The following is a 22,500-nucleotide window of genomic DNA, read 5'->3' as shown; positions in this document are numbered from 1 at the left end:
TTTCGGTTAAGATATAAAAACAAAAGTTGCTTGAATGTTTGAAGATATGTTAACGCCAGAGTGTTTGAGTTGAGTCTGTTGTGAGTCTTTGTTCAGGTCTGAGTGGAATTGTTTAAGGCGAAGGGTGGACATGAGTTTTCAAAACAACATGGTTTGTCATCTTCACCGTTTCGGAGAGGACTTGAGTTTGAAGTCAAACTATTATGATGAGGCCTGTATGTTAGTAATTGCCTATTCATGAATAAACTACACTAGAATTCCGAAATGTTATCCTTTTGGTCTTCTGAATCCCTGAACACTTACACACCCTTTTGTAAATCTGCATTACAAATGTTTGCTTAAAGCAACACCAAAGAGCTTTTTGTACCTTAAAATAATGTTTCCAAAATTGTTTCAGTGGTTCATCAACTCGTAACAGGGTGAACGGCACTTCTGCATTCGCTTTGCGGCCCTCTATCGGCTATAACCGCACTATGTAAGTTTGCCAGATCAGGTAGCGGATCTGTAGTTCAATGGAATGAGACATAAGGAACTACAAATTTGACTTGCATGATGTCGCAATACATTGTACTCTACCTTGTCTGTGGACATCGTTATTTGCAAAGCCGGTGCTGGATAAACAAATAGTGTGCATGCAACAGAGGAAAAGTTCTTTGGTGTTGCTTTAAAATTAATAAGGCAGCAGTGTACTGGGTTGTTGCTGGCAAATTTCCGTCTGTCTCAAATGATTTTATCCAGGAGACCAATGAGTCAGTCCATCAACTTGTTGGTTGTTTGAATGCAGAACCTGAGGGTCAAACCATGGCGACTTGCTTTTATGTGCACATATTCCCAAACTGCCCTCGGGACAGTTTACTTTGTGTGTTTGCTTTTGTGTTTATTTAAACAAAATGATTAAAGAACACATCTGCTATCAACAGTCATTTGTTGACATTTGTTTGTCGTTTTGTTTTTTTGTGTTTTTTCTTTCTCTTCGAAACCATGAATACAAACCAAACCAAAGCCCATGTAGTTTTAAACAATAAATGTGATTGTTTATTAAGCATATTGAAGTCATCATAAAGTATTGGGTCATTAGAGCTATGGAATTTGTTTCCTTAACAAAGGGGATCATGCTCACTATATCACCACACGACCACATCAAACTGTCTTGAGGAATAACCTAAAGTAAGCCAATAATAAACAAAATAACAAAACAAGTAAACATTGCAATAAATACAAATAGCTATGTACAAAAGTTAATTTATTTTGAATATTTACATCTGCTTAAACAAGCTACAATACACAAGATGGGTGGGGGAAGATGTCCCCTCCACGCACACACTCACACACACACACACTATGGACATCTTGGTCCAGTCAAGAAAGCCAGAGAGATAGGTGATTTGTACAAGGAGCTGGACTGGGAAGAGGGTGATCTGGGGTTTGAAATAAAAAGCTAAATAAGTGAAGAGTGGAAAGATGAGAGGTGGATGGCAGGCCTGGAGGGGGGGGGGGGGGGGGGGTTGGCTGTCGATGAAGTTCCTACTGAACTGAGAAATGAATTTGCCCATTTCGGCAGATGTCACCACTATGTAAACCTACTTCTGACGTAACTCCAAAGCTATCGCCTCATGGCCGTAGTTGCTACTATGAGAAGACAGAAAGGAATTAGCTTATTTTGCAAGATGTCACCACTGTGTAAACCTTCTGCTGAAACTTCAAAGCTATCACCACTTGGATGGAGTTCCTGCTGAGAGGAGGCGGAGATGAATTGCATAACCAAGATGGCGCCTGCTGATCTGTGTCATGTGACCTTGTTCTGTTCCGACGGGGGTCCTGGCGCATCGCATGCTGGGTACGCAGTGCAGTTGAAGATTGTCGGGTGTCGCGTGTAGACGGCGCGCTCTTTACATGATCGCAGACGACTGACACAGAACACCGACGTGTTTTCTACTTCCTGCACAGTAGCAGACCTCAGTGTGGACTCTGAGTCCAGACCACGTGGTTCTGATCTGGCAGGGAGACGTGCCTGAGCACGGAGCGAGCCGCACCAGAATCAGCTGCTGTGTGACATCTCTGCTCTAAGTACTGTATGTGAGTACTGTATGTCAGGGCTCTCTCTGTGCTGCGCGGGAGACGGGAGTGTTAAAGCAACACCAAAGAGTTTTTTGTACCTTAAAATAATGTTTCCAAAATCGTTTCAGTGGTTCATCAACTTGTAACAGGGTGAAGGCACTTCTGCATTCGCTTCGCGGCCCTCTATCGGCTATAACCGCACTATGTAAGTTTGCCAGATCGGGTAGCGGATCTGTAGTTCAATGGAATGAGACATAAGAAACTACAAATTTGCCTTGCATCTGATGTCGCAATACATCGTACTTTTATAAAATCATGCAACATATTCTACCTTGTCTGTGGACATCGTTATTTCCAAAGCCAGTGCTGGATAAACAAATAGTGCATGCGACAGAGGAAAAGTTCTTTGGTGTTGCTTTAATTGGTCTTATGTATATAAGTGAGATGACGGGTCTTTCTCCTAGAGGGAAGAGAGCGAGGACAGAGAGGCAAAAAGACTGAAAGCAGCAAAGTCTGCAATGGATCAGCAACTAACCCAGGCCATGTCTGTCCCACGGTCAACCTCAGTACAGTGTGTGTGTGTGTGTGTGTGAGGGGAAGGGAGGGGGCAGTTGGTGTGCTGTCCTTGGCATTGCGTCTCATAATTAAATCATCCCTCCTCGCCATCTCTCGCTCTCGCAGGTGGGGTGGGGTGTGGGGGTGTTCTAGAGGCCTGTCAGCGGAACATTGGAACAGCAGAACAAGTGCTAGGTGAGTGTGGAGTGGCGTTGTCACCGACGAGCTGTTTTTAGCTGTGGCCGTGCCCATTCACTGACCCGTGAGAATGAGCACCCTCCGTGCGCTCTCCCTCTCTCTCTTTCTCTCCTCCCTTCCCTCTCTCTCTCCTCTCTCATTCTCTCTCTCTCTTTCTCTCTCTCTCCTCTCTCATTCTCCCTCTCTCTCTCTCTCATTCTCCCTCTCTCTCTCTCTCTCCTCTCTCTCTCTCTCTCTCATTCTCTCCCTCTCTCTCTCTCTCTCTCTCTCTCTCTCTCTCTCTTTCTCTCTCTCTCTCTCTCACTCTCAAGGATGCTGGTGTCCCCTTCTTGAACCTTTTCACAGACTGCATCAGTGTGTGTGCTGAGGAAAGTGTGTTTGTGTGTGTGTGTGTGTGTGTGTGTGCGCACGCAGAGAGAGGGTGTACTCAGAGAGAGGCTCATGTCTTCCTGCACCTCCAACATTGGGGGAGGGGTTGGGCATCACCGCTAGAGACGAGGACAGGTTCAGACGGAGGACAACACACACAGACACTTACATAGAATATGTGGTTCATCCAAGTATATGTACCCTCATTTGCACACACATTCAACTACCCCCACACACATACACACTCCCACATTTACACACACATATCTTGGGGGGGGCTGTCCGTGGTGTCCTGCTGCCCCGTGGTCCGTGAGCGTGATGGATGGTGCTGCGTCCTGAAGTGGACGTGCGTTCCTGACTACAGAACCAAGACGGAAACCGGACCGTGTGCGACAAGGGGGCAGATACATCCCGCAGCCCACTGAGCAGGGATCTACCCTCAGGGCCATCTCTACCCTCTGGGTGGTGGTGTTAGGCCCAGGCTACACCTGGCCTGCAACTGAAGCGCTCCATTCGCGGCATATCATTTTTTTTGTTTTGTTTTTTTATGTACACACCGCTATCACGTCTGGTGTAGCCATTTCCATTATGGTGGAAGCTAACTGTTGCAGCAGACGCTACACTAACGGAACACTTGAGTGGAAGATGCTACACTGCGTTTGTCCTGTCTGCACAGGTGAGTGGAAGATGCTACACTGTGTTTGTCCTGTCCGCACAGGTGAGTGGAAGATGCTACACTGTGTTTGTCCTGTCTGCACAGGTGAGTGGAAGATGCTACACTGTGTTTGTCCTGTCCGCACAGGTGAGTGGAAGATGCTACACTGTGTTTGTCCTGTCTGCACAGGTGAGTGGAAGATGCTACACTGCGTTTGTCCTGTCTGCACAGGTGAGTGGAAGATGCTACACTGCATTTGTCCTGTCTGCACTGGTGAGTGGAAGATGCTACACTGCGTTTGTCCTGTCTGTACATGTGAGTGGAAGATGTTTCGGTAGAGCACTAACTTCTGGTGCCCCCATTTCCCCAGGCTGGTGGCTTTAGAGAGGGTCAGTTTTGGGGTGGAGTAGGGGTGTGTGTGGAGGGGGATAGACTTAGAAGTGCTGTAGAAGTCCCTTTATAATCCAGAACTAGACATGTTTATAGGAAAGGGAATACTGGGACTAGAGAGGAAAGCCGTAAGAGAAGAAACAGTTTCATAACTGATAGGAACTGTGTGTGTGTGTGTGTCGCTGTTGGTGTGTGTGTTTTGGAATGTGATATGGTGTGGTATGTGTGTGTGTCAAGATTTGATATGTGCCACTGAGTGTGTAGTGTGTGTATGGCCTTGTCTGTGTATGTGTGCGTGTGAAACTACACACATGCCTGTTGTGCTATGAATGTATATAATCTCTCTGTTTGTATATGTGCCAACGTTTGTATGAGTTCAAATGTGACTTTGTTTGAATACGTCAGTAAATGTGAGTGTGTGTGTGGATGTGTCACGTGTGTCATGTATTAATCATCAGGCATCCAGGTCTGGTCTCAGTTGCCGCGGCGATGACCCTGGTGCCAGAGGGCGGTGGGCAGGTTCTGGCAGCCCATGTACTCTCTCCGCATCTCGGCGTCCGTGAGAGGGGGCGTGGCGTTGCACGGAGCCCCCACCAGGGTGACGTTCAGCAGCCCCAGCGTCCACTCGCTCATACGAGGCATCGCAGCACTCTACAGCAGGACAGGAGAGAGGAGAGAGGAGAGGGGGGGATGAGGGGAAGGGTGGAGGAGTGGAGGAATAGCAGGAGAAAGAGAGAGAAGAGGAGACATGGGAATGAGGGAAAGGGTGAGTGCAGAGGAGAGGAAAAGAGAGAGAGAGAGTAGAGAGGAGAGGAAAAGAGAGAGTAGAGAGGAGAGGAGGAAGAGCAGGGGAAAGAGGAGAGATGGGAATGAGAGAAAAGGTTAGTCCAGAGGGGAGATAAAGAAAAGAGAGAGAGAGAGAGGAGAAACAAAGAAAGTGCGAGGAAAGAGTGGAAAAAGAATGAGAGAAAGAGGAAAGAGAGAAGTGAGGGATGGGAAACCCGGGTGTTGTGAAGACGAGAGAAGGAAGAGAGGAATAAAGAATGCGGAAGGGGAGAAGGAAGAGAGGAATAAAGAATGCGGAAGACAGAAGAATCGATTGAGACAGAACCAAACACGTTCAAACCCAAACACATTCCAAACCAAACATTTTTAACCCAAACACATTCCAACCCAAACATTTTTAACCCAAACACATCCCAACCCAAACATTTTTAACCCAAACACATTCCAACTCAAACATTTTTTTTTTTTTTTTTTTTTTAAAGTATATATTTTTTGGGCTTTTTATGCCTTTAATTATATAGGATAGTGGAGATTGACAGGAAGTGAGAGGGAGAGAGAGTCAGGGTGGGATCAGGAAAGGACCACGGGACGGGAATCGAACCCGGGTCGCCGGCGTACGGTGCAGGTGCCCCAGCCAGTCGCGCCACTGCTGGGGCCAACCCAAACATTTTTAACCCAAACACATCCCAACCCAAACATATTTAACCCAAACACATTCAAACCCAAACATAGTTTTCCAAACACCTAACACCTTTGACCTAAACAAATTCAAACCAAAACACACCCAAACCCAAAACACATGTAGCCTGTTCTACCCGGCCCTGAATCTGGATTCAAACAACACACCTTTTTAACCCAAACACATTTAACCAAGGGACATTCCAATTCAAACACATTTAAAGCAACACCAAAGAACTTTCCCTCTGTCGCACGCACGCTATTTGTTTATCCAGCACCGGCTTTGCAAATAATGATGTCCACAGACAAGGTAGAATATTTTATTTTGCATGACTTATAAAAGTACGATGTATTGCGACATCAGATGCAAGTCAAATTTGTAGTTTCTTATGTCTCATTCCATTGAACTACAGATACGCTACCCGATCTGGCTAACTTACATAGTGCGGTTATAGCCGATAGAGGGCCGCGAAGCGAATGCAGAATTGCCGTTCACCCTGTTACGAGTTGATGAACCACTGAAACGATTTTGGAAACATTATTTTAAGGTACAAAAAACTCTTTGGTGTTGCTTTAAATGAACCCAAACACATTTAACTCCTGCTCCTGCCATGTACTCTACCTTGAGGGTGAGGTGGGTACATTCAAACCCAAATACATATTCAACCCCAGACCCAAGTAACCCGTGTCCCCTACCGTGGTGAAGTGGCCTGTGAGACACTGATAATACACACATAGAATCAGACAATCAGATTGAACCAAAACCTAATGGGTACCTTGGTGAGGTGGTTATATTTAAACACCTGTAATGGTACCTTGGTGAGGTGGTTATATTTAAACACCTGTATGGGTACCTTGGTGAGGTGGTCATATTTAAACACCTGTAATGGTACCTTGGTGAGGTGGTTATATTTAAACACCTGTAATGGTACCTTGGTGAGGTGGTCATATTTAAACACCTGTATGGGTACCTTGGTGAGGTGGTCATATTTAAACACCTGTATGGGTACCTTGGTGAGGTGGTCATATTTAAACATCTGTATGGGTACCTTGGTGAGGTGGTCATATTTAAACACCTGTATGGGTACCTTGGTGAGGTGGTCTCTGAGGCACTGTGAGGGCAGCAGGGAGGCCCAGGCCTGTGCAGCGGCCACCCAGGGCAGTGAGCTCAGCAGCGCCACATTCTGGTGCTTCCTGGAACTGCGCAGCCGTTTGCTCAAGGCGCCGCTGTAGCTCTGCTCCACGAACAGCAGCACGCGCTGTGCACGGCACCCTGCCAGGTCGGCCAGCAGCTCGCCCACCGAGTAGCGCTCCTTCAGCTCTGCCTGAGAAGAGGGAGAGAGAGAGAGAGAGAGAGAGAAAGAGAGAGAGAGAGAGAGAGAGAGAGAGAGAAAGAGAGAGAGAGAGGGGAGGGGGGTAGAGAGAGAGAGAGAGAGGAGAGGGGGTAGAGAGAGAGAGAGAGAGAGAGAGAGAGAAAGAGAGAGAGAGGGGGAAGGGGGTAGAGAGACACCTTACTATCTTGTTTTCAACCTTTTTCCACCTAATAAAATCCATAGTTGTGAGTTTCTCCACCAAATTTGAGGCTTTTATCATAAAATGATCAATTGCTATTGAACCATCACTTGGATATTATGCAGCCTGCATATAACCTGATATGCGTCGCCTGCCTGATCCTTTCTGCACATACATGCAGATGTTAATCCTGTTTTACGACGATTTATGATACTGCCCGATCTGTTTCACTTTATTTGCTTAGCCGCACCCTGCTAATTTCATTCATTCACCGAGTCATTCTCTGGTTGTCTTCCATTTGCTCTGCTCTAGTATTAATTCACATAAGTTAAGTTTTAACTTCTACGGGAGAGAGCCTACAGAGTTGATAGGTAGCCCACAGTAGTTCTGTTGTCTTTCATTACAAGGCTAACATCCACACAGTCCTTCATTACAGCACAGTGTTGGCGAGAAAAACAGCCTGTGTGAATAGGCTACTTGCTCTTGTTCTGTTTAGTCTACTTTTGTGCAATAAACAACACACAAACGTTACAAATGTTGATGTGAACAGCATAGCTCAATGCGAAGACGTTCCCGTATCTCATCTCATCTTCTTCCTCATATCACAACCTTGTTGCTCCGTGTCTAATATCTATGGTTTTCGCTTGACCGGGCAGAGAAATCGATGCTTTCAGGCGGAGCATTTACAGGCACGAGCAGAACGGATCGGGCAGGCAACACAGATCGGGTGCCCACACAGCCCTCACCCAAATACATCTCAACCACACCCCATCTTCGTAAAGGTAGGTAAACCAGGTAAATAGATAAACAAGTGCTATTATTATCAATCACTCACAGACAGACGGAGAGGGGGGGGTGTTAATGTGCTGTTTTATTATTTGGCAACACTGTACCTACGGTTATGCTAATAAAGCAGCAACATTTAATTTGAATTGAATTAAGCTGAGAGAAGGTAGGACAGGAGGAAGTCAGTGAGGGGATCTCAAACGTGTACAACTGTATTCCGGGATAAAAATTCCCATTGAGTTTTCCGTGGGGTGTAAAGTCTAAATGTAATGTACCGGTAATCCCGCATGCAATTTAAATCTGAAACATGTTACTTAAAAACCATGAATTAAGAGGGAAACTGTGAGTTTGGGAATGTTAATGTTTTTGTGTTTTTAGAGAGAGATGGGGTTTGTGGAAGCACTAGACAGAAGCAGTGTAACCAGCAGACCCCTGTGAGATTACCGTAATTGTTGCTATGGAGCTATATTTAATCCTGGTTCACCCTGGCATATGTTCTGGCCTATTATTTCTGTCTTATGGTTTACCATAAAACATAAATTGTCCCAATTAGCCTAGCAGAGCATTTAGAGCTCCACCACACAGGAGCATACACACACACACACTCTCTCTCTCTCTCACTCACACACACACACACAAACACACTCACTCTCTCTCTCACACACACACACACACTGTCTCTCTCTCTCACTCACACACACACAAACAGACACACACACACACACACAAATACTCACACACAGCCTGAGGGGTCGAGCCACCCTGGAGCCTCCTCTGACCTCAACACACACACACACACACACACACACCACTGACTTCCTGTTAGCAGAGTCAAGACGACACTGTAAGCTAATAACTACTGTAACGGCTGAAGAGCCAGTGGGGGTTGCCAGATTGTGAAGAGGTGGTGGCGGCAGGTTGTGTGTGTGTGTCTGTGTCTATGTGTGACTGTGTGTGTGTGTGTGTGTGTGTGTGTGTGTGCATGTGTGTGTGTGTGTTGTAAGATGATATTGCGTACTGGTTGTCTGTCTGGTGGTGGTCCTGATCTTGTGTGGTCCCCTGTCCCTATTCATTTTTTTCTACTGTAGTCCCAGCCCATGCCACATGAACACACACACACACACATTTGAACACCCACACTCACATCTTTAAGCAAGAAAACTATCTTCACCACATACACACTCTTCTCTTTCCCTGACTTGCTCCCACACACACACACACACACACACACACACACACAGACACACACACAGATAATCAGACCCATCCCATGACCACACACACCATCTCTCCCACCCAACCAATCCTCTCCATTGTCCTGTGTGTGTATGTGTGTGTGTGTGTGTGTGTGTGTGTGTGTGTGTGTGTGTGAGAGAGAGAGAGAGAGATCAGGTTCTCCTGGTCCCCAGAGATTCGGCTTCTCCATTTTGTTTGGATGAGCAGAGGGGCATTCACTGCCCAACCTGCCAGCACCACTCACACACACACAGAGACACACACACACACAAACACACACACACACAGCCTTCCTGTGACATATGCTCCCAGGATTATTCACCTCCATTGGGGCCTGTGAGGTGGGGATTTGGGGGTTCTGTGGGGTCGGGTTTGGGACTGGCAGCTGAGATGAGGGCCCTTTTAAAAGGCATAATTAAAATGGAGGAAATAATGGCCAGTAGACCACACAGATGAAAAGGAGGGTTTTTTGTGTGTGTGTTTGGGGGAGGGGGGAGGGTTGAGGTCTGTGACCAGAGGTTTTACATGTGAGGGACTTTAAATGTTGGTTTTATTATGACAAGCTTCAGGAGGATGTCTGTCTTCATATCATTGTCGAATGTCAATGTTTTAATCCTTCACTATAGAGGCTACATACATGCTCAATATAAAAGTCAGACAGACGGAGAGTGTATCTAAGGAGATTTGTTCCAGGTGACAAATAGAGATTTAACAGGTGAGGAGTCACAAACAAAACACAGTGTGTCCTGACTGAGACCTCCGGTATTCAAAACGCAGTGTTTCCCAGGTGAGACCTGAGTGAGACCTGACTGAGACCTCCGGTATTCAAAATGCAGTGTTTCCCGGGTGAGACCTGAGTGAGACCTGGGTGAGACCTGCAGTATTCAAAACGCAGTGTGTCCTGACTGAGACCTCCGGTATTCTAACTGACAGGCGATGACGGGCACATAACTTAAACGTTCCATTCTCTGAGCGTATGCTGCAACAATCTTCCATTATAATCAATGGAATTGCCTACACCAGATGTGATAGCGCCGCTCACGTTCAAAAGAATGAGACCAGTCCTTTTAAACAATTTTTTCTCTCCGCGAACGGAGCGCTTTAGTTGTGCTCCTGGTGCCGCCCGTCTGCGAGGCAGCACACAGAGAACCCTTATCCTGTCCAGCAGGACACATTCGCCCGTTTAGTTTCAGCGGGATTGGGTGCAGGCCCAGGGGTTGGGTTTCACATCTGTAAAATGCTGTCCTCTTTTAGAGAAAGAGAACCTCTCTCAGATGTGCAATTCTGTGTACTTGTTTAAAGCTGTACGGCTGCAGTGGTTTCTATCACTGAGATGGTGTTTGTCAGTGCAGCTTGTTTGTTCTGGAAACCAAACGACTGCCCTGCCCCTCAAGCCCCCAGATGTTGAGCTTGGAGCCTTTCTGCCCCTGCCCCTAACACAACCTCTTGCCCCTGCTCCTACAACTCCTCCTGCCCCTACCACTACAACTCCTCCTGCCCCTACCACTACATCTCCTCCTGCCCCTACCACTACATCTCCTCCTGCCCCTGCCTTTCTGCCCTTGCCTCTCCTTCTGCCCCTGTCTGCTGAGGGGGGGTAGTAAAACTAGATGGAGGCGTTTTTACTCCACGTCTGGTGCATCCTGCGCCTGCCTGCGTTTCTCCTTTGATTGGTACATCCACCCGTCCGGCGGGCAGGCGGGCAGGCGTGTAGGCGGGCGAGACTGAGGGCTTTGAAGCGGGCAGAGAGGCTGATTTACGCGCGGACATGCGGGAGCCATTAGCGGCAGGAAGATAAGATGATCGTTACGACATTCCTGGACACCAGGCTATTGATCTGCCCATGCAGCAGAGCAGAGCACAACAGAGCAGAGCATTTACACACACACACACACACACACACACAACACACACACACACACACACACACACACACACACACACACACACACACACACAGACACATCCTGTTCCTCTGCTCCTGCTAGTTTTATTTGTTTATTTCCCTCACTCACTCTCAGGCATGGGGCCATGGAAGGGGTGTCTGGTGTGTGTGTGTGTGTGTGTGTGTGTGTGTGTGTGAGGGGGGGGGTCCTGGCTTCTGTCCAGGAAATAACTGCTTTCGAGGTAATACATCAATAGATGTTGTCTGACAGACAGACAGATAAGTCATACTGTTGTAAAGAGGGAATATTTGGAACAAGGAAGACAGACATAAATAGACAGCCAAATAGATTCATCAGTACTATCTATCTAGATAGATAGATAGATAGATAGATAGATAGATACTAGACAGATAGATGGGTGGGTTGATGGATGGATAGATGGTTGGGTGGGTTGGGTAGCAGGGATTAGTGTGTGTGTGTGTTTCACCTCACTGTGTGTTCACTGTGTGCTGAGTGTGTTTCACTAATTCACGGATTGGGATAAATGCAGAGACCAAATTTCCCTCACGGGATCAAAAGAGTATATATACTTATACTTAGAGGAATGGATAGATGGATGGATGGATGGATAAATAGATAGATAGATAGATAGATAGATAGATAGATAGATAGATAGATAGATAGATAGATAGATAGATAGATAGATAGATAGATAGATAGATGGATGGATGGATGGAAGATATAAACGTATAGCCACAGGTGTGTCCAGGTGGAGATAGCCCAGGTGTGCCCAGGTGTGTCCAGGTACTCACAATGCCGTTGTGGTTCCTGTCCCAGAGCAGCATGGTTCCGTCGTTCCAGGTGGGACTGTTGAGGTAGAGCACCAGGGTGTCCGCGCAGTGTTGCTTGCGGCAGATGTAGGCGATGTGGTTCCTAATGGCCTCCTTCTCCGTGGCTGGGTACATGCCCTCCGTCTCCTTAGCTGAGGAGCCAATGACAGACATGCTCCATGACCCTACACAGAACAACGACTTCTCGGACAGGCCAAACAGGACACGACATCTCTGACATCTCAGAGAACAGAGAACAAGCTCAATGACGACTCAAACACAGAACAATCTCAATGACTATTCAAACACAAAACACTCAATGTCTACTCAAACACAGAACAATCTCAATAACTACTAAAACACAGAACAATCTCAATGACTATTCAAATACATAACCTCAATTTCAACTCAAACAGGAAACGACATCTCTGACAGCTCAAACAGGACACATCTCAAATACAGAACAACCTTGAGCAGGGAACAATTTCTACTAGCCGGGTTTCCACCCAAGTCATGTTAAAACCCTTAACCCTTAAAGGAGTACCGTCACACCGGTGTGACGGGAATGTTGGGAAATTAACATTCTAAAGAATATCTGGGTTCATTGAATTCAACATAGAATTTTAGAACCTTCAATTGTTGCGGAACTTAGAATGTTCAAAAACCTACACCTTTAAGGGTTAAATATTCAAAGCACATTCATTAAAATTCCTGCCAAGGAAAATGTGAGCCTGTGCTGCACGATTCCATCTGCTGTTATGGGAATTAAAAACAAACTGTTTCCTAACTGAGGGAGGAGTAGTGAACAGCTGTGGGGTCACAATGTAAGGTCAGGACAACTTTAACATAAGAGCCTAATAAAACTGCAACAAATGCAAATACATGCAAATTACCTTGTTTCTGTCAAACCTTATCACATCAAACATTATACCAATCAGCAGAAAATCTTTTTTTTTTATTTGCATTACAACATTTTATGCAAATTTCAAGAATTTGCAGCCCTAATATCTTATTCAAATGGTCAACATGCACAATAAAGCGAACCCATTTATAGACTCCTAACCGGCAACAACATGTTTTAGCGCTCACACACCCCAACCAGTGGCGTAACAAACCAATGGTGGGTCCAGGTGCGAGAGCACTATGCGGGCCCATACCGACATATTTTGGCCCAGGATGAATTAGCTCTGATACATGCAATACACATTAAGGGTGACTTCAATTGTTTATACAAAGGGCCTGAGGCACCGAAGTAGTTTAGTAGTTACATATTACAATTTCAAATAAAAAACACACGACTACATAGGATGCATTACATGTGAAAACATTAAAAATAATTTTATTAACAGCCTGCAGGCCATGGTAATCTAATATTACTGCATTAACTCGCACTGCGCAGAAACAAAACTTAATGTAGCCTAACTTATTTAACCGTGCATTCATATGCATACAATCCCCAATATGCGTGAATTAGGCCATTAGAAGAAGGCCATCTTACGAGCCTTTCGTTGTGCAAAATCGTTAACGATGTTCCCAATATTTAATGCTCTGGCTCTCGTATTTTCAATGGACAGGATAGCCAACCCACTGAGCCTCTCCTGCCCCATGCTGCTCCTTAGGTAGGTCTTAATAAGTTTCAGTTTGGAAAAAGATCGCTCAGCTGTTGCCACAGTCACAGGCAATGTCAGAAACAGCATGAGAGCAGTAGGCCTACACACTTCCCCGAATGTGGATGTTACACTGTCATAATCTACCACCAGCATTTTGGCAAGTTGAAAAATAGATGACTTCTGTGAAATCTCTGCTTTAAAGCAAGACCTGAATGAGATGAGTTGTGTTGGGAATGTCGGTGCAATGTCCCTGCTATAATGGTCTGACAAACGTCTTGCCTTTTCAAGCAGTTCATCATCACCTGCGAGTTGAAGGGTCATAGGACGTAAAGACTCAAACACATGACAAGTTTCCCGCATACTTGCAAATCTTTGGGAGAGCTGACTGATTATGATGTCCAGAGTTGCATTAAATACCTGCACTTTGAAGTATCTCTCTGCATCGGTTAAGCGCTCATCTTCCGATAGTTCGTCAAAGTGATGCTTCACTCTCCGTGCTCTAACATTTTCAAATGTACTCTGAACCCCCCATTTATTTGCGAGCGTCTGCGCTGTAGCCTTGGCCTGGTCAAAGGCACGCCGGTAGTCAGAAAGGACCTGTATAGAATTTTCCAGCAATTGCATTGCGGGGGTAGCGACGGGCCCCGGGAGGTCACAGGCCCTGGTGCGACTGCACTTGCTGCACCTACTATAGTTACGCCACTGACCCCAATCAACAACCTCAATCAGCAACAAGCCCTAAATCTAGCAAACATGACAGTGATGAATGAATAATAATAATCTTTATTTGTATTGCACCTTTATACTGATCAGTAATTACATACATGATGGTTACAGGATATATTATAAATTTGGTGATTACTACTGATAAATATACCAAAATGACCAAAAGCAGAGAAATTAGTAAATAGTTGACTTTGGTTGACAACATCTGTCAGTCGTCAGATTAGGGTGCCATGTTTGGACGGAAGACCTGAATCTCTTTCACCCATGTTGGAGACCCATAATACAAACCCTTTACGGAGCAACAAAACGTTGCAATAAGCCCTACCGAACATATTTAAGCATGCCAATTTGTGGTTAGGATTCACAGATGGATTGTGTAAGTAAAGCTTTTTATAGCTGTTGGCTTTTATGTACTTCCAAAAAGTTGCAGGCACACTTTTAGTGGATCAATAAAGTCAAAACAAAACAACATAGACTTTTAACATACCTAATAAATATGGTCCTTAAATGTATATAAATACAATAAGAACAGGAGGGGTAGATGACGAGTAGGAGGAAAAGAGAGATAGATTCCTAGAGAGAGAGCGGGAGAGAGACAGAGAGAAAAATAATAAGAGAGAGAGGGAGAGTTACAGAGAGAGAGAGAGAATCAGAGAGAGAGAGTACGAAAGGGAGATAGATAGAAGGTAGGGGAGTAAGAGAGAGTGAGAATAAGAGAGAGTGAGAAAGAAAGAGAGAGAAGTCTGCGTCTCACCTGCGATCTGTCCGTTCCCCGCGAAGAACGTTTTGATGTGGTCCTTCTGGAAGCCATTATTGCGTAGCATCTTGTGAAAGAGCTGCAGGTTCTGAGCATGGCGCTGGTATGTGATCTGGGCCTGCCAGCCACCTGCATGCACACACGCATGGGAGAGAGAGTGAGAATACACGTAGGAACATGGAGAGAACACAGGGTCACACACACACACACGGGAGAGTGTGAGAATGCACGTAGGAACATGGAGAGAACACAGGGTCACACACACACACACGGAACGCAGAAAGAAGGATAAGAGCTTTCAAAGGCGTATGAATGGTACACAACGGAACACACACGGAGAGAACACACACAGGAACATTAAGAGAGAGCACACACACATACACAAGAACACCCAAATAATGGTGGGAACCAAGTGAAACAGCAGTAACGTGAAGACACACACAGGCCACAAAGAGGGCAGGGTTGAACAGAAGATGAGCCAGAACACACACACACACACACACACACACACACACACACACACACACAAACAAACACATACAAACAAACACACGCAGCACCACAGAGAGTGCAGAGTTGAAGAGGAGATGAGGGAGACCACACACACACTCACACCCAAACTCACGCACACACACACACACACACATCTCTGTAAGTGTGTTTTCATGAAGAAGTTAAATAACACGCAGGTCTTACTCAGACACAGAGCAGGAGGCGCCGACATGACAGTGTGTGCTAGCAGCCTTTCACCTCTATCTGCACGAACCCCATGCAAACTGAAGGGTGTGTCGCTTGCTAAACCATTCCTTGGTGTATCCAGTGGTGTAGTCTAGTTAGCTGTAGTGGGTATACTGTGATCAACCCCAAATGTTAATACGTATCCTTGCCTATTTTAAGTGGGTATACTGAGAGGGTGATGCTTTTTAAGTGGGTGTACTGCGTAGTCCTGCGTCTCACGTAGACTACACCACTGAGTGTATTGCTTGCTAAACCATTCCTTCTTTAATCCTTTTGCAGTTGAAAACAGGTACATGACTATGTATTAACACAGTTGAAAACACAGGTACTATGTCCATGTATTAACACAATTGGCTCACCTGTATATGTGTGTATGTCTGTGTGTGTGTGTGTGTGTGTGTGTGTGTGTGTGTGTGTATGTGTGTGTGTGTGTGTGTGTGTGCGTGCGTGCGTGCGTGCGTGTGTGTTGTCTCACCTGACAGGAGCACGGCGTGGTCGCAGGTCTGGTAGAGGCGGCAGGACAGGTGAGAGGCCAGGCTCTGCTGGTGGCAGCGGCGCGTGTTCTTACTGAGCTCACAGCTGGACAGTGGCACACTCGGGCCCATCTGGGGCAGGGGCTGGGGGCATGGAGCAAAGTCCGGGTGATCTACACACACACACACACAAACACACACACACACACACACACACACACACACACACACACACACACACACAAACACACACACACACGCACACAAACACACAAACACACACACACACACACACACACACGCACACGCACACAAACACACACACACACACACGCACACAAACACACACGCACACGCACGCACACGCACACGCACACAAACACACACACACAAACACACACACACACACACACACACACACACACACACACACACACACAAACACACACACACACACACACACACGCACACAAACACACACACACACACACACACACACACACACACACACACACACACACACACACACACACAAACACACACACACACACACACATAGAAGAGAAAGAAAGATTAGATTATGTTATTATATGGTTTCTGTGGGACAGAGTTCTGTGGCTGTAACCTCGTCCAGTCGTGTTCAAATGTGGACGAGGTTACTGCCATACAGAGTCTAACAAAGCATATGTTTGCGTTTCCATGGGCAAACGACATCATGCCATTTGGTCAGCTTTTTACAAGAAAAATGAGAAGGCTTTGTTACTAGAAGCCTGGAGACAAAGCATTGCATTTGTGGACTTCAAATTGTTTCAGAAACCAACCCATACAAGGCACAATCTATAGGCTCTCCTTCTCCCCCTAACTCCCAGACACAAGCAAAGTCATGCTCATTTACTGTTTTAATCCCAGGGGACACAGTCATTAATTGCACAACTATTCTGAACTTCGAGCCCTTCAAGCATCTGCTATGCAAACATACCTCCATTTATTAATGATAGGTAAATGGGGCAATAACATGCTGTGTTATACTAGGCTGTACTAGAGGAGAGGACAGCTGTCTAGAGGAGGTAACAGATGTTGCACATTGGGACTGAGGCACACCTGGCTCATTTAATTAGCGTTATTATTTCACAAGGCCTCCACCATGTTTACAACAAAATATAACAAGCTAGGACACACTGAGATACTTGGCTTAAATGGTGTGTCATGGAGAGAGGGATGCAGAAAAAGCTCATTCTTATACACATGCAACACGTGATACAAGGTCCATCACAGGTGTCAGTCTGTGAACTGCTCTCTCAAAGGCAAAGAGGATTCTCTGAATATGTTTGGTTTTGTTTTTATTGTGGTGTTGTTGGTATTGTTGTTGTTTTTTTCTTCCGATGGCAGATCAGGGCCAGAGCTTGTGTTTAACATGAGTGTTTACTATTGTGTTTATGTGCGTTAGCGTCTGTGTCTATAAAAACAATAGGAGGCACGCCGATAAAACGAGAGTTTAGTTGATTTCATGCTTTGGCAAATTATAGCTGACTAGATTTATAGTAACAGTATTTCATGGTAGGTAGCCATTTCCATTTAGATGGAGGAGCAATTGGTTATAAAGGGACAGAGAAAACTTTAAAAAGACCTAAAAAAATATTAGCTGTAAATTTGCAGGACGTGGAGCTATTTCAATCACAGAGGTAAAGTGTCACTAGAGACATCTCTGGAAAACAGGAAAACAAGTCGACTTCGGAGACACTATTTGTACACTATTTGTACAACCATGTTCATGTTGTGCAAAGCTGTGTCCACAGTAGTATACGTCAGCTCTCAGGGTTCATCTCTGCTCTACTTCTAATGCTGAATGCTTAGAGAGCAAATGAGTCTGGAAACGATCTGGACCTGATCTGGAATGAATTGAGCTGGTCTGGGAACAATTTGGACATGCTCCGTGGTAGATTGAGCTGGCCTAGGCCCGATGAGGCCTAGAACCACACCCAACTACTATCTGAGTGTGTTTAAGGTTTAAGACTGCATGACTTTCTGTCTTTCCAAAGACACACACACACACACACACACACACACACACACACACACACACACAAATTTACATACACATCAGATGAAATGTGACATCACATCCTGTCTGAAAGATTAGCGCTAGTGACAGCTGACAATGGCATGCAGGCATGATCTGTTGTGGGGCCAGTGGATCCATGTGGATCAGATGCCATTTAATCCAGCGCCTTTGTTCTCTGGTCTAGGGTTCTGCTGAGCAGCGGTTCTGCTGCTGGATGTGTTTAAGGAGGCAGCCTTGTGCTCATCACCACCCCGCTGCCCCTCGGTCTGGACAGCGTTTCATCTGTTAGCCCTGCTTACAATAACAGCACCATAACACACCCAAACACCATGACTGCCCTTAAATGGAATCAGCCAGGGAGATACAGACATCTCAAACACACACTCTAGCCTTTTATTCTTTTTCTTCCTCAGATTTTTCTCTCCATTTTTATTTTTAAACACACTGGTCGGAGATGAACACGTAGCAACAGCTCTTCTCTGTTATTTCTTTTACTATAATTATTGTTATTGCTGTTAATGATATTATTATTATTATAATAATAATAATAATAATAAAAACGGATTGTGTAGTATAATGATAATAGTATATATCTTATAGTATATAAGATATTATCTTAAATACTATTATTATTATACTACACAATCCGTTTTTATGGCATACAGACAGAGATGAAGAAGGAGCAGACTGAGGGGCCGTTTATACGAGAACGATTGCGAAGGAAGACGACAAAATATTTTGTCATAAGTGCCTTTCGTTTACACGGCGACCCCGCCATCGGGGCTTGAAGACGCAAAAATCTGAAGACTCCTTCCAGAGTGTAGAGTTTTGAAGACGACCCGGGTTGCGTCTCCGTCTAAACGGCTAGACCAAAGATCCTTGATTACCTCTCTGGCTAAACTGTCAAATTAGAATGTCTGCGCGTGACGTACCGGGGTTCTATCACACCACCGCCCAGCGGTCTGGAATGCATATCCAATCGAATATCACATACTCTTGCGTCTTCATATAAACAAAGATTTCCCCCTGAGAATGCTCGTCTAAACACAAATAAAAAAATGAAGACGAGACGCCACTTCTGCGTCTTCTCTTTTCATCGTCACTGTATAAACGTAGCCTGAAAGAGTGGTAGCGGAGCTAATGTCTCGCTCTGTCTGAGGTTATCGAGGTTGCAGTGATTTTTGTTTTATGACGCTTCAGCTAGTCTCTCTGCCAGACCAATACTGACACCCACACACCACAGTCAATCCCCATTCGACATCAGATCCGGCTCCGATCGGCACCAGATCCATTCCAGACTCCGTGGCTATCAATCTGGGAATTCCTTTCACAGGAACCAAAACACAATGAGGACATTTGGTCAGCCAGGAATGGAGTGGCGCGTCCAAACGATTGGTTAAAGATGACAGACGAGAGCTGAACTTGCGCCAATCTCTGACCACAGCCAACAGTGTGTTGGCTAATCTGACCGCTCACTAACTGACAACGCCGTAAATTGTGGTTTCAAATTACGTTGTTCTGAGTGAAATGTTTACCTCTACCCCGCCTCAAGTGGCAATCGAGATACGGAGACAATTTCTATCAGTAATTACTTGGAGTCTGTTCCCATTGTGATCTCCGTGTTGCCTCAATGGCACATAGGCCTACTGCATGTGTAGCATTAGCTGTTACATACCCCTGTTAAATCATTGAGTAGAAAATTATATTTTCATTGAAGCTACATTTATTTATTCATTAAGCAAATTATATTATTCAAAGCAATTGGTAACAATTTACGGTAAGGGTATATCCATTATCATGAACTCATGCATGAATTAATTAATGATTTATGAATTATCAAGAATTTTTAGTCTCTCATTCATGACCTCATGCATGAAAAACACATCAACTTAAGTCATTAGGTATGATGAGTACATCATTATGATTTATGATTTCCTAAGCATGATCATCATCATTACATGAATTTAAAATGAAATGCTCATTAAGATTAATTCATAATGTCTGTGGCCCCTCAACTAAAGTGGTGAATAATGACATAAAATGATGGCAGAAAAGAAATAATCATGATCATGCTTAATAAATCATAATTCATAATGATGCGCCCACCATACCTAATTCTTTACATGATGTGCTGTTCATGTATGAGGTCACGAATGACAGACTATGAACTCATGTCAATTCCTGATGATTCATGAGATATTAAGGAATGAACTAATACATAAATCATGATTCATGATCATTCATGTACCCTTACCGTAAAGTGTTACCAAGCAATTTGTAGTTGAGGAACAGCAATCACAATTAACTGAGTTCTGAGGAAGTTAGGTGAAATCTTCAAAGTCTTAGCATGCCAGTGACCACTGTTGCGTAATGGCTATTCTGATGTATCTCATGTATAGGAAACTAAACTAAACACTAAATCAATGACACACTGTTTCATACAGCAAGGGAAACTTGTGAAAGAAAAGACTTTGGTCAGTAGGCCTACCCGACTCAGGGGAAGGTTATCTCCCTTAAGGTTAGCATATAGGAAATCTCCCTCTGGTTAGCATATAGCAAATCTCCCTTAAGGTTAGCATATAGCAAATCTCCCTCTGGTTAGCATATAGCAAATCTCCCTTAAGGTTAGCCTATAGCAAATCTCTCTCAGGTTAACGTATAGCAAATCTCCTTTAGGTTAGCGTACATATCGAATCTGCTATGTAGCCCCTATGGCCAAGAGACACTCACCCACACATCGCAGCCGCTGGGTTCGGTTGCCATCCCTGACACCAACCACCAGGGGCAGGAAGTGGATCTCGCACACGCCCCCGCTGCGCTCCATCCTGGACGGGCGTGACCCTCCCGAGGCAGCGATGCTGGCACCCCTCTGCATGCGGCTGCGCCCCACCAGGCGGTCGCTACGGCTACGCTGGCGCTTCAGTTGGTTCACACAGCGTGTCTTCAGAGCCAGAGTCAGACACTCCTCACCTGCAAAGAAGACAGACAGACACACACACACACACACACACACACACACACACACACACACACACACACTAAGAATTAAGAATTTCCACTCTCTATTGAACACACACACATTTTTGTAAGAGTTTCACTCCCTCACTCTCTCTCTCACACACTTTAACATAATTACATTAACATTCACAAACATATTTTTTTTATGGCTGTGTCCCCACCCTGTGTTTGACTGGAAGTTAATGGCACACACAAGTCTACTGTGACTGCATACGTACATTTGGTCTCATAAAATGTGTCAAAATGTTTCCTCTTCTTGGACAAAACACTGAGCCACAAAGAAGACTCTACAACTACACACACACACACACACACACACACACACACATACACACATACAGTACACATACACATACACATACACACCACTGAAACTGCAATAATGATACTTTCATTTTCCTGTTCCCCATTTCCCTATATTGAGAGACTGACAGAGAGAGAGACATGTGTGTTTGTGTGTGTGTACATGTATGTGTGTGGGTGTGCGCATGCATGCGTGTGGCAAGACTGTGTCCTACTGAACTAACATGTTCTAAAGCAGCATGTGTTGTTGGCTGCGGACTAAAGCAAAATGTATTCATGTACACAGTAGTCTAAGGATGACTAAGGATGAAGGGTGGAAATACTAAGTAAAAAGCCATACTGCACACAGACAGGGATGTTTTGCCAATATGTCGCACTGGATGGGAACTCTATGGAAGATTTAACGTGTGGGTGAGCGTGCACGCATAACATATGGTGTGTACCCTTGTACCCTTGTACGTTTGTGTGAGTACGAGTGTGTGTGTGTGTGTGTGTGTGTGTGTGTATGTGTGTGTGACAGAGAGATACAGAAAGTATGTGTGTGAAAGCAGGATGGTAGTGTTATTGTTGCAATAATAATGGAAGTGATTCTGACATGTAACACTACACAGACCAAGCTGTATCACAAGACACAATATAAAATGACAGAGCACAGGATCTGTGTGTGTGTGTGCACACTCTTTAACCAGACAAAGCTGCAGAGCTGACATTAATTTCCTGCCAAGGGGCTTCAGTGTGTCAGAGAAAGGACCAGGGAATGTTGATGTTTTTAGTGCAAGGCTCGTCAGATGGCCGAGGAAGGGACCAGTGAATGAATGCTGGTGTTTTTAGTGCAAGGCTCGTCAGATGGCCGAGGAAGGGACCAGTGAATGAA

The 22,500-nt window shown here is 45.1% G+C and overlaps 2 protein-coding genes across 2 annotated transcripts in view; one reads left to right on the top strand and one right to left on the bottom strand.

Moving 5' to 3' along the window:
* abcb6b (ATP-binding cassette, sub-family B (MDR/TAP), member 6b) overlaps nt 1-413 on the top strand; it is a 76,489-nt gene extending 76,076 nt beyond the window's left edge. The window contains 1 exon segment of the mRNA XM_042066931.1: nt 1-413. This exon segment is cut by the window's left edge and continues 1,147 nt beyond it. The gene's annotated coding sequence lies outside the window, so the exon portion shown is untranslated.
* A 2,594-nt stretch (nt 414-3,007) lies between these two features.
* The window catches only part of si:ch211-67e16.11, a 26,189-nt gene continuing 6,696 nt past the window's right edge, over nt 3,008-22,500 (bottom strand). The window contains exons 2-7 of the mRNA XM_042066933.1: nt 21,036-21,275; nt 16,246-16,416; nt 15,030-15,161; nt 11,922-12,091; nt 6,778-7,014; nt 3,008-4,876 (exon numbers count right to left, since the gene is read on the bottom strand). Of these exons, the coding sequence (XP_041922867.1) occupies nt 4,700-4,876; nt 6,778-7,014; nt 11,922-12,091; nt 15,030-15,161; nt 16,246-16,416; nt 21,036-21,275 (1,127 nt within the window). The 3' untranslated portion in view covers nt 3,008-4,699. The remainder of the gene's footprint in view (nt 4,877-6,777; nt 7,015-11,921; nt 12,092-15,029; nt 15,162-16,245; nt 16,417-21,035; nt 21,276-22,500) is intronic.

The sequence above is a fragment of the Alosa sapidissima genome, chromosome 2 (assembly GCF_018492685.1).
Source record: "Alosa sapidissima isolate fAloSap1 chromosome 2, fAloSap1.pri, whole genome shotgun sequence".
Lineage (NCBI taxonomy): Eukaryota > Metazoa > Chordata > Actinopteri > Clupeiformes > Clupeidae > Alosa > Alosa sapidissima.
Note: the sequence above shows the minus strand (reverse complement) of the source record. Positions and strands in the feature narration are given on the sequence as shown.